This window comes from Meleagris gallopavo, chromosome 4 (genome assembly GCF_905368555.1).
Source record: "Meleagris gallopavo chromosome 4, MGAL_WU_HG_1.1, whole genome shotgun sequence".
Lineage (NCBI taxonomy): Eukaryota > Metazoa > Chordata > Aves > Galliformes > Phasianidae > Meleagris > Meleagris gallopavo.
The window spans coordinates 61,582,213-61,595,565 of record NC_139407.1 but is presented as its reverse complement, the minus strand read 5'-3'; the positions used below and the strand labels follow the sequence as shown (position 1 = coordinate 61,595,565).

The following is a 13,353-nucleotide window of genomic DNA, read 5'->3' as shown; positions in this document are numbered from 1 at the left end:
ATGTCTTCTGTAAGACAGAATCACATTTTGTTTCCTGGTTGATGTTAGTCTATCTCTTTTTCAGAAATTTCTAGATGATGAAATTCTTTGGGTTTTGTGAGATTTCCTTTGGTATTCTTTTGCTCCTTACTATTAGAATAGGGAAAACTATTTTTTTTCCCCACATCTAATTTACTTTTTTTTCTGAAATTTAAGTCTTTTATTAGATGACCTGTTTCTGCTTGGAGCACCTCCCCTACAGGGGCAGGCTAAGAGAGTTGGGCTCTTCAGCCTGGAGAAGAGAAGGCTCCAGGGGGACCTTATAGTGGCCTTCTAGTACCCAAAGGGAACATACTGGACAGCTGGGGAGGGACTTTTTATAATAGCATGTAGAAACAGGATGAGGGAAATGGCTTTAAACTGGAAGAGGGTAGATTTAGACTAGATATTAGAAAGAAATTCTTTACTGTGGGGGTGGTGAGGCAATGGAACATGTTGCCCAGAGAGGCTGTGGATGCCCCCACCCTGGAAGCATTCAAGCAGGCTGGATGTGGCTTTGAGCAACCTGGTCTAGAGGGAGGTCTATAGCAGGGGGATTGGATCTAGATGATCTTAAAGGTCCCTTCCAACCCAAACTATTCTATGATCTCTGATTGGAATGTCTGCACAAGCTTGTCTTCCCCGAGCATTAAACTGTCTTCAGTCTGTTTTTGTGACTTTCTGAACTTCTAGTGATTTTGGTTGCTTTCTTCTGGATGCTATAATAGTCCACATCTTCCTAGGACAGATCATTTCATGTAAAGCTTTACTTCCAAATGCTTTCAGCTCCAATTCAGGTTAATAGTGTTGCACACATTGTGTCTGCTAGCGAATTTCTGTGTAGTATTTGCTTTCTGTCACAACATGAGATCACTAGCAATGGTCTGTGGCCTTCTGCATGGATCCTGACTTGATCATTCTCTGAGGATATTTTCTGTAGAAACCTCATGTCCTGTTTAGGACTGAAGAACGCACTGTTTGGTGACCTGAGTTGTTACTGCTGAATGTTTGCTTTCAGAACGTTTGACAGAATGGTGTGTTTTATGAAATGGTTCATTGGTCATTGCAATAACATGTCTATAATATATCTATAATAACGTGTTACTTATTTTAGAAGGGGCTGTAGGTTATTCAGCCGATGTCCCTACATCAGATCGACCCCACAGTGAGACAGCCACCTATGTTAATATTCCTGTCAGTCCTACTTCCAAAAAACAACTTCATTACATGGAACTGGAACTTCAAGAAGCCAGCACAAGCATAAGAGGTAAGAAAACCCACAGGACTATTTAAACAGCAATGGGTACAGTGTTACAAACTATATGTAGTATGGAAAATCTTAATTTCTCTGTCCATATCTCTTAATTTCATCTGCCCACAGCCTCTGGCTAACAGAGGAATTTGTACTCGTGTACATTTGTACTAATTCTTGTAACTGTCAACTCTTTTGGAAAAGACTTATAACAAGCAAAGTTCTCTAGGATGTTGCACTGTATATGAACTCCTAAGCTGAATGTTTCCATGTCTCTGAAGTTTGACAGACTGTAATTTCTTTCATTTTTCTCAAGATTTTCATTGCATGCATTAAGACTACACTTGCTTAACTTTTCTTGCTTGGATTCAGCAAAAGGGTCATGAGTGTAGGTGTACCAGGCTTGCTCCTAACAATATTAAAATAATGCTTCTAGAGCCACACGGCAAATGTGTAAGAATAGAACATGGTGTTATTTGTCTGCTTTCCATGAAGGCTGCGGGAAAGCAGAAGCACTTGATTACATTCCCTCACCCCCCTGTTTGCCCACCTCACCTGCCCCTATTCTTTTTCTGGATGTGGACATTTTTCTTGTAATGCTTGTCTTGGAGAATTAGCCCACAAGTGTGAATTATAGCTACCATGTACAGTCACTTACAGATTCATCCCCCCCTTACAGAAAACTCTTAGTAGGAATTTGCCATTAAATTCAACACATTTGCTATTGAAATATCTTTCAATTTTTTCCCTTTATTTTATTTATTTACGTAGTATTGTTGTTCAGTGCCATATAACTTTAGGTAAGAAATTCTAAGCTTCTCCCAGACCTTAAATTTGGGTCTCTGCATAGCACTCCATTGAGATATGGAAGTCATGTTTTATCTCCATTTTAAAGACAGTGAACCAAGGCATTAAGAGTGAAGAGCCTTGCTTCTATAAACTGACGTTAATTTTGCTGTTTGTTTAACACCAATCCATGTTCAAGTTGTGTAACTTTGGAGGTGCTCCTAACGATTGTAAGTACTATACTTTTTTCATACTGAAGTTTTCCCTTCTTCCAGAGTGGTATATCTACACTGATACAGAACTGCACTGCTCCTAAACAAATAGATCAGCTTTTGTCTACCTTTCTGTCAATTATTGGACTAAATTGTTGTTCTGTTCAATTTTGTCTTCTACTGGGAGAAATAGGGGTGGAGATTGAAATGTGGAGCATAAACACAAGTGATTGAGGTGCTTACTTGAAGAAAATCAGATACCTAAAAGAAGTAGATAACCAAGCTTGTGAGGTTTTTTGTTGTACTTATCTTACTTCCTTTATAGAGCTTATTTTAATACCAGACCAAGATCACCTAGGAAATCTATGGGAGAAGTCTAGCAATAGCTTCAGCCTGAGTCTGTTTTACCTCAGATTGCATGAAGGGTATGGACTACTATATGATTTCCTTTGGCATTTCAGGGAGTGGATCATCCAGATATGCACAGATTGACATTACAGCCACTGAGACAGCCCACAAAGTGGGAACACAGCATGCGCAGTGCAGGGAGGAACGCTTGCAGGAGCTGGAGCAGAAGAAGAAAGGAGCTCAGCAGTGACTTGTCTATGAAAGAACTTTTGCTCGCCATAAATTGGTACTAATTTAAATTCCAAAAGATTGAAATTTATTTGAAAAAAATACAAAGCTGCCATTGCATATTGTATTTATACCAGATTCATTCCAATATTTTGATTCCTAATTGGAAAGCTGGTAACGTGAGGGAGTGTGTGTGCATTCTTTCTTTTTTAAAAAAAATTTTTTTTTGGTTGTAAATTCCTTTTCTTTTTCACATGCAATAGATGTAAACTACCTTTTTCTATAAGTCTAAAGTCATGTAACAACCTGGAACCAATTCCAGTGCTTTTTAAATGGTGGCATTTTCTTTAAAGAATTTGAATGTGTGCAGATAAGGGGATGTGAGTGTGTGTTGTATGTGTACACATGTTTGCACGCGTGCATATGTATGTTTGTATGTAAGCACACATTACAGATAAAATATATGTATATGTCTGAGTGTATAAATTATGTAAAACCTTTATTAATGTATTAATGAAATCTTATGAAAGCTAGAAAACTCAGTGCCTGATTATTTGCAGACATGGTTTTGTTCAATTTATATGCTCATTTAAGGATGTAGTTAACTGTATCTAGGAGTAATTAAGTTTTATACCTCACCAATCTTTGGCTAAAATTGCTCTGCTTTAAATGTTGCAGTCTTAGGGGTGCATACAGACAAGAGCACACACACATACATACAAATGGTTTAATTTAATTGTGCCTGAAAAGCTAAGTAATTTGTAGTGATGTTTTGGGTGCTTCTGTTCTTAAAAGCCCTGTGTTAGACACAATGGGCTTTGATTTCATAGTTGCTGTGTACCTGTAATTCTTATAAATTCTTATCACCTGGAATTTTACATTACATACTGACAAAATCAGATCTCAGGTTTCTCACACAGAATAGATTAAATCAAGTTATTCAAAAGAAATAGAAGTAAACAAACATTTGAAATTTGAGTTCTTTATTTATCTCTCCAAAGCTATGCCTGATGTACCAGCATAAAAATTGGATCATCCACATTGACATGAACACTTTTTTTTTTTTATAATTCTTTGCTATACATAAGTAGCATTAAGCCAGTCCTGGGTCAGAGCAAAATGTCATCCAAGATGTTTTGTGAGGCAGAATTTGACCTATAAATTTATTCAATTGTAGCCTCAATCGTAATGGAAAATATTGGAAATCTCTCAAATGGAAGAAAAAAAAAAAAAAAAAAAAAAAAGCATTTGGGAGGTGATAATTGCCATTGTCATCTTTTCTGTATGAAGAAATTATTTATTACCCTAGCTTATTTCTGAAGTGAAAAAATAAATATTTCTTATGAGACTCTCAGACTCTCATTTCAAAATATTTCTTACTATTTGACAAACACGCCACTACTCTGTAAGCACAGGGTTGGTACAAAGGGAGTAGCATGAACTTTTTCCCTGGACTTGAAGCTCCTTGGGCCCAGGCTTTCTAGGGCCCAGGCTTTCTAGGGCCCAGGCTTTCTAGGGCCCAGGCTTTCTAGGGCCCAGGCTTTCTAGGGCCCAGGCTTTCTAGGGCCCAGGCTTTCTAGGGCCCAGGCTTTCTAGGGCCCAGGCTTTCTAGGGCCCAGTGCTCACCAGGACCAACCAGTGCTGTTCCATTACAAGTTCTCCACTGCGGAGCTTGCAGGGAGAAAACTTCTATGATGTGTTTGTCTGTATTTCATATTTAAAATGAGTCTTGCTAGCTTGATATACTGAAATGCAGTGTTTTCCAGTTCCATTTGTTGCTTAGTCACTGTTTCAGAGCTGTATTCTGATAATGGAATAAAAAGTTGGGATTTCAGAAGGCCAGTGTTTAGACATAAGTAGTGGATTTCCTTGTGCTGTAGTATAGCCTCTGTGCCAGTGCAGAACTGTTTTCCTGAAGTTCCTTTTTACCTACTGTGGCATTAGAATGTGTGACAACAGAATGGAGCAGTTCGCTGATTCACAGTCCCCAGGCCACTGGCCTTAATCTCTCATCTGCACAGAAATGAACCTTCCATCTGCATGGACTCAACCTTTAGCAAACCATACACAGGACCATGCTTCTAAGTGTTGCAGAATCATGATAGATAATGAAACTGCAATATTTCTATATTAAAAAAAAAAAAAAACAACGTATTTACAAGGAAAACATACCACCCAGATTCTCTGCAGGGGGCTGCCTTTCTATTCATTGCTCAAAACTGCTTGCACTGGGACTTTGCAGCATGAACAGAGACTTCATGCAGTGATAATGCCATCAGACTGCTACTGGCCTTATAGGAGGGGTCATAACATTAAAAATGTTTTCCAGGTTCAACAGGGGGCATGAGTCTGCACGTGGTTCTCTGTGTGCATTTATTTACTTACGTATGTCATAATAACTCCAGCTAGGATTAGCTAGATGGCTGGATATAGATTTATATTTATAGTCTTGTTAATGTTAACAGAAATGCCTCCACAAATGAAGTAACTTACTTTTCAGGCATCTATTTCTCTTTTTGTTCTTAGCTTGAATAAGTTAAATAGGAAAGATGACTTTCTCTTGTTTTTTAAATTTGTTTCCTCATGCAGGAAATTGTGTTGCAAAATGCTGAGAAGGCTGAACCAGCAAGTCAAGCCTTACTGTTGCATCTGTTAAAAACTGACAGCTTGCTTTTTTTACAGTATCTTACAGCCACCCCCTGTGGAGCTATAAGCTTGATACTTCTGTTGAAAAAAATTACAGTTTTCTCACTAGAACAGTAGGAACTCACAGAAATGCAAAACCTTTTTTCCTAAGTAAATAACGGGCCTTCCACTTCCAGCGGCGACTGGGGAAAAAGAAAGTCAAGCTATAATCCTTTGAGTAGACTCGTGCTTATCATGTAGCTTCCATGAGTTAAATCTAGCCATAGAATCACAGAGTGGCTTGGGTTGGGAGGGACCTTAAAGATCACCCAGTTCCAACCCCCGTGCTGTGGGCTGGTTGCCCCCACCAGATCAGGCTCCCAGGACCTCATCCAACCTGTCCTTGAGCACCTCCAACTCTAGTAATGCAGTTAATATATAGGCACTTGCATAAGTGATTGTGATTGTTATAAGACTGAGCTCTTTGCAAAAAAATAAAAAATAAAAAAAAAAGAGAGAAATCTCTGAAGCTTTTGATCATAAACATGAGTCATAACTTCTACTGGCACAAACGAAAGCTTTGCTCATCTTTAATTTAGTGTTCTTCTGTCAGTGAGCGAGCAGAATGGGTACTACCAGAAGGACAAAATGATGTTGGTCTGGTGATGTTCTCAAAGTACTTCAATGTGCCAGAACTTCCAGTTTGAGGACAGTGCTCTCAGGGATGAGAAAACAAGCTGCCAGCAAGTGAAGTGCTGGGACGTAGCAACTTGGTCTGAAACCAGCCTGTACATACCAGGGTTGAACGCTCCCCACCATGCATCTGTTTTGCACATTTGTGTGCAGTGTGTGATGCCTCTTCACTCCCATTGCCTTTCTCCAAAGGTTGCTGCCAAATGTAAATACTGCTCCAATGGTTTTCTATGATGTTGTTTGTAAGCTGTTGCAGAACATTTTTTTTATTTGGATAATGGAATTTCTTCAAGTCAAAAAGTGCTGCAGGAGGGAAGGCCAAGCATTGAAGGTGCTTACTCACCGAACAAAGCAAATAGTTGCCTGGGTTTTGACAGTATTGTGATGTATCATTGGTGAAATGCCAATTTGTGCCTGCAGGTATCTAAATGTGCATGAAAATCAGTTGTTTATAGCAAATAGCTTGGACAAAATTCTCATCTTCTTCTCTGCCATAGAGGTAAACAAAACAGTTTTAATTATTGTAGCTTGGAAAGTTGTACTTAAATTATGAGCGATTACACTGTTGTTTAAATAGTGCTGGAACATGCACGCTCCAGTAAGTACTTTTTCCAGTTTGTTGGGGATAACATATACATCCTTTGCTAAAATTACTGCAAGAAGAATACAGATTTTTAGATTTCTACCTGCTGATTTCAGTTATAATTCACCATTTTTTTCAGATGATGTTGTTATATTTATGCATCTCGTTTTCCCTGGGAAGATCCTCAGCTACCATTCAGCCAGTCACACAAACATTGTTTTGCTATTGAGGTTGAAAGGAAATGTTAATTTTTTTAACACTGTGCAGCAATGAAGCCATACAAAATAAAAATGGAGGACTTAGAAGTTATTAAATGGAAATTTGTAAGGACTAGCTAAGTAAACATACCCATTTCAGATTAGGTGAGTAGAATTAGGGGCATGGGTTGGTGGGGATGTGTTGGTGGTTGGACTAGATGATCTTAGTGGTCTTTTCCAACCTTAATGATTCCATGACTCTATAAGTGTCATTTTAAAAAAATAATAAATAAATAAATAAATATATTTTTTAATAATATATATATATTTTTTCCCTAATGCATTCAGTTTCATGCTTTCCTTGAAAGACATCTGCCTTTAGGCAGTCTCACACTGAAGCTTAGGTCAGTGATGATCTGGTGGCATACAGATTATAAACAGTTCTTCTGTGGACTTTCTGTGGAAGACTGGCATGTAAGTGACAGCAAAATACCTGTAATTCCCATCCTGCATTATAATGCAATAAATGGTTTATAATGCAGTGGGCAGGCTTAGGAAAGTGCAGAGCTGCCAACTGAGCTTTGAGTTCAGTAGGAACTTCAGAGTGAAGAAAAGTTAACTTGAAATTTACTTGCTTTTATACATTTTTTCTGCATCAGAGCATCTAGAAATAATTCAAATGTATTATCTCACTATATACACAGAGGCGTATGTAACATCACCGTTTTACTGAAATAATAAGTGTCAGTTTATCTGAGGAATGTGAGGTGGGGGGTGGGATCAGAAAGCAGATTTAGCATGACAGTAATTTATCTCTACATTACATTACACTGCTGTGAATTCCTTAAAAAAATAAATCCTAGCACCTGCTATTGTATAAGTTAAATATCGCTCATCTGTAGGCTGAGCTGGAAATGTAAGGGTGGTTCAGCACACAGAAAATAGAGGAGGCTGTGCTCAGTAGGAAACCTAGCCTTTGGATACTGGAGTTTTGTTTTATGTGGAGTTGCTCGGATTCATCCCACATCAATGTCTGTCTCTATTACTGCTGCAGGACAGAGCCTGTGCAGTGCCGCACACGCTTGGTCCTCTTACAAGAGATGCTTAGCAGCACTGGCTACAAATCCACAAGGACGGGAAAAAATCATGTTGGGGGTTTGACAGAAAAGTAGGTAGGTGTCAGCAGGGAGCTGGAAAGCAGCAGTTCTTTGCTGGTGAGTGGTGCAGCTGAAGAATATTTGGGTCTGTAACATGTGTTTGGACCAGTGCTGGCGTCTCTTCTTTGTGGCAGTAGTGAGGATGTGAGGTTTCTTGGAAAAGGCTGAAGGTGCTGCTGTGTTCTCAAACAGATCTGCCACACTCTCCTTAGCAGGAATGGAGCAAAGACAGACGGGTGGTTAAATGCCAGGCTGGCCTGCTGCCCGTGTGGTACCGTGTCCCCTGTTGTCCCTGCATCAGCCTTGTGAATGATTCAGTATGCACTGGTTTGGTCCCTGGGAAGAGTAGTTAGCCTCAGTATCTGGTTTTTCGTCTTGCTGAAAAGCATATGAAGCGTTGGTCTGTTTGTTGGGTGAGTGATGGCTTCTGCTGGGCCCCGTTATGAAGCAGCAGCCTGGCTTGGCACTAAGGTGTACCCAACACTGCGTTCAGCTGTGCCAGTGCAGTTTAGAATAGCTGGGAGATTTCCTAGAGAGGCAATAGAGCTGCTGAAAGCCCATGAAGTGGCTTTATTGAAGTTTTGCTCTCTCTGTGCTTTTTCAAGTACATGCCTGATGCCAGAGACCATCAGTGATAGCTGAGAATGCATTGTCTGCACTAATGAGATTTGAAGACCCAGGTGCTCTGCTTTTGGGATTTGCTGCCACAAGGTATATCTTCTAGCACGTGTATTTCTGGCCAAACCCTCCTTCACACTGACAAAATTTAACATGTTGAAACCCTTTACCTGACTGGGGAGCTGTCAGGATGCAAGTTACGGCCTGCAGCCATATCTTCAGTTTGGGCTTTCACAGGAAACCCATTGCATATATGGACAAGATGTTTGCCCTGAACAGCACAGAAGAGCTGGAAGCAAGCAGATAAAATTAAACTTGGTCGCCAAGGAGAAAGGCTGCCAGTGTGGGAAAAAAGCCTGACCTACCCCCCTGCCCTCAGTCTCCACTGCAAAGTGGTAAGTGCTCAAAGCTGAGTAGGATGAGTTTTTCTTGGTTTGAAGAAGCTAAAGAGAACTTGGTTTTAATCTCGTTTTATTCATGTACTAAAAAATGCTCACTCCTGTTTCTTCTATAATCCTGGATATATACTGCAGAACTACTTAAAATAAAATAAATAAATAAATATATTTTTTTAACTACTCCAAAAATTCCAGCATAGCTATTTATAGAGATGGCAATAAAATGAGAAGGAAAACAACCCCTAAACAGATCTCTGGAAACTCATAAAAGAAGACTCTGCAGTTCTGCAAACTCATTCTCTGCAGGGGAATGAGGGTCAGGTTGCACAAGACTTGAATCAATTGATTGGCAATGGTAAGGGTTAAGCAATTCTGGCAAACTGAGACTAAAGCAGACATTGTCAATACATTCCATAGAGATTCTGGCTATTAACTGTTTGAAGAATGCTTGGAAAAGGGTAGGTTGTTTCAGTCTTCCAGGCCATATTTGCCTACGTGTCTGGTTGGAATGTGTTTTATTTTGTGTGAGAATCTGCATTAGTTTGGTGCAGACTAAGAACAAAGTATAATTTAAAAAGTTCCTAACAAAAATGAGGTGCCAGCAGCCTACTGTTGAACTGAAATCAGCAGTAACTCTTGGCTCCTAAACTCTTGCCATGGAAGCCTCTTCTTTTGGAGATGTCTGTTTTTCTACGTTGTTCCCTCCCATTTTGCTTTTTGAACTTCACAGTGGAACAAAATATGAGATCACCAGTGGCCCCATGAGCTGGTATGTGGAATCTCTTTACACTGCGACTGTTTAATGGGTTCTGATGTCTGTACTCATATTCAGTTATTGTAAATGGGAGTCCCAGAACATGGGGTTGAATGGGGTGGAGAATGATCTCCTTCCCTGTTGAAAGACAGTTTAATGGTTGGACTAGGTGATTTTAGTGATCTTTTCCAACCTTAATGATTCTCTGATAATTAATGGTTTTGGTTCACGCATCTTGAATTAGAAACCGAGATTTTAATTTGGATATGGATCTGATGCCAAGCATTACAAATTGCTGGGTTTCATAAGCACGTTTCCAATTTTCAGCAGGTTTCTTAAAATAATGGTGTTCCCCTCCCTCTTTGAAATAAGTGGCCTGGAAAATCATAATGGCAAAATATTAGACATTTATTTTAGTCAGAGACTTATTTCAAAGAAATTCAGCACTCACTTTGCCCTTTGAAAACCACCAGGTTTAAATTATGGTAGATCAATTCTTGACAGGCAACTTTTGAGGCTGGCAAAATGTTATTATTAAAGCAGATGTGTGCAGCTTTCTGATAAGTTAATACATCAGGGGCAGAACAAAACAGCCACATGCTGTATTAATGTATCCATCATTTTTATGTCCCCAAGTGAAGCATTAATATCTGTGTACGCGTTTCTTTTTAATTTAGGAGAGCTCGTTGAGTGGTGGGATAATACATGTGAGGATTTGGATGCAAGAATGCATTAAGAAGCATTGATAGCATTTGTGTTACAATTGTCACTGTACAGTATGGCTCAAAGTATTTTCTCTGGATGAAAGTTTATCAAATTATTTTGGCTCAACTGGACAGATATAAAATTTGCACTTCTATTTTATGACTTGCTACTAGTAATAATAATAACAAATCCACTCTTTTTTTTGCTGTAGGTTGATGATCTGCTCCCTGTTTGGTTTTACAATGATAGGTTTGTTTTAAAAAACAGCCTATTTACTGACTTATTTTGTGACTTTTTAACTTATTTATTCTATTCTAATTAAGTGCTAAGGAAAGTTCTGTTTAAAAATGATTTCAAAATTGCTTGTGTACATAAAAGAGCACCTTTAGAAAAAGCAAAAGCAAAACCCAATCTAAATAAATCTGCAAAGCTCCAAACAATGACAGGGAAGGTCTGTGCATCATGGATATGTTGCAAACTGAGAACTGTGTGTTAACTCTGTTTGGGTTAGTTCTGAGCTGAGCACTGTACTTGTGCTTCCCAACATGTCCCCTGCAGCACAGCTCCCACTGTGATGCTCTGGTTTCTGGGTGCTGTGGTATGTATGTGCTGGAACTGGATCGCTGCTAGGAGGTGGGGCTGGGAAGTGGTGGCACCTCAGATGCAGTTCACAAAATGTAAATGGTCTCCACATGATGAATTTAGATACTCTTCCTATTTCTGACCTATTAGGCATAAAAATCCCTCAGGGAGTGAAGGTGATATCATTACAGCAATCCATTTGGTGTAGTGGTTGTTCCGTATGTATCAGAGTAGAATGATGCTCCCCTACCTGCATGTAGGATATGGTGTTTCCGTTAAGAAAGACTTGGTTATTTTTGTTTATGCTATGCCTTGTGTATATCTCCCTCTCATTTTCTAACCCCCCAACCTGTATGAAATCACTAACAAATTTGAGATTCTTTTTTTAGGGAACAGTTGGCAGACTGTATAAAGCACAAAACATTCTGACCTTTTTTCCCTCTCCTAATAAATACAGTTTTTTTCCTCCCTCTTCTGCTCCTATTTTTGTATTTCCTTTTTTTTTTTTTTTTCTCAGAGTGATTTGAAAAACTGTAATTTGAATACTTACAAGATTAATCAGATAAATTACCCGTTAAGGAAGAGAAGCCTCAGCTACCCTGGAAAAGCTGTTACTGCTTTCCTATTCAGTCGGCATTTCCCTGCAGTCTCATCTGTGGCCTCCATAATTCAACCTGCACTAGGCACAGGACTGTATACATGAACTATACACAAATCCAAGAATTCCATTTATACCCTTTTTCTTGGTTTTGAATTTTTGTTGCTTTTTACATGAGTTGGAGGATTCAAGCCATTTTTAAAAGCAACATCTCAAAGACCAGTCACTCGTGCTATTTTGGCTGTATGAATTGTCTCTGGCTTAAAACCTCAATAAACTGACTTGTGTAACTACTGATGGGTGAAAGGCACAGACTTTCAAAGCAGTGTAATCAGATGTCAGCCTGTGCACTCTCTCCAGATCTCAAAAAAAGCAGCAAAGGGCTTTGGCAGTAATGGAAGTCATTCCTAATGTTTTCTCTGTGCTACTGCAATATCTAACTGCTTGAGTGTTTCAGGCTTTCAGGAGGAAGCTGAATTTAGGAGGAGAAAACAATGCTGCTTACCATTTTCTCCTCTGTTTGTATGAACAACCTTTGTACCTAATGACTCATTAACAGCCTTGTTCAACAACTGAAGTAAATGACTGCACTAAAACCAGTCTTCAAACCTTTTTTCTAATGATCTGTGATTTGTTCTTAATTTTAAATTAGTGTAACATGTAAATATATGTTGTCAGTCTCCGAACACTGAAACAGTTGCCACTCTCTGCTGGAGCTTGGCCAGTGTTTGAGCCTGATTACTGTTGTGATGTGTTGGGTAAAGATCTGGTGCAACCCTCAGCTCTGCTTATGGTGAGTGCTGAAGCCGGTGTTGAAGCTGTGCACTGTGAACTGTGCACTGGGAGACCATTACTACTGCTGCTCTGAACTTGGATCTGTTCTGTGAATCCAGCACTTTCTTCTACTCAAAAATTCTTCAGGAATTCTTCACAAAACATATTCTTTTCCAGGTACACACCCAGCTTTGTGCTCTACGCTCTTGTGTAGGGCATGCAGCTACTCTGTGCTCCTTTTCTGTGGGCTGATACTCACATTGCTATCCCTCCCCTTCGTGTGACAAGTCTTCACTATAAGGGGTATCTGAACGTTCTTCAGTGAAAGCTTTTCCATTAAGTACAACTCAAATAGCATTTTAGCATTTGATTCAAACACACTCAGAACTTCTCACACTCCATTGTTTTCATTAGCTCCTTTGCTCTGCTGATATATGTAGCTCACGTGCTCAAATTCTTCAGATGCAGGCTTTTCCACATGCAAGTTACAAACCAAGGCTATAGTCAGTGAACACCAAACTGACCGGTGGTACATGCATTTCTCATTCTACAAAGAGAAAACTACAGAGGTTGTATAGTATTTCTATACTGCATTCACTTTGAAAAATGCATGATGAAGACAGATAAACTTGTAAGGCAATGCAACTGCAGCTGTGTTAAAGAAATCTGAGTGGCCTCTACTGTACTAGTGTGGGGAAGAAATGGTTATTTTGTAGCATCCTGGAAAAAACAGATCTCTCTTTCTTGAGTAGAATCAGCCACACTATTTTTGGGTTTACTTTTTTTTAGCTTACCAACCAAAGGAGACATGCACCACAAATGTCA

General features: G+C 39.3%; 1 protein-coding gene across 4 annotated transcripts in view; it reads left to right on the top strand.

Moving 5' to 3' along the window:
* The window catches only part of DOK7 (docking protein 7), a 67,097-nt gene extending 62,905 nt beyond the window's left edge, over positions 1-4,192 (top strand). For all 4 annotated transcript variants that reach the window (XM_085223553.1, XM_085223550.1, XM_085223551.1 and 1 more), the window contains 2 exons: positions 1,133-1,285; positions 2,730-4,192. In XM_085223553.1, the coding sequence (XP_085079679.1) occupies positions 1,133-1,285; positions 2,730-2,866 (290 nt within the window). In that variant the 3' untranslated portion in view covers positions 2,867-4,192. The remainder of the gene's footprint in view (positions 1-1,132; positions 1,286-2,729) is intronic.
* Positions 4,193-13,353: the final 9,161 nt, after the last annotated feature.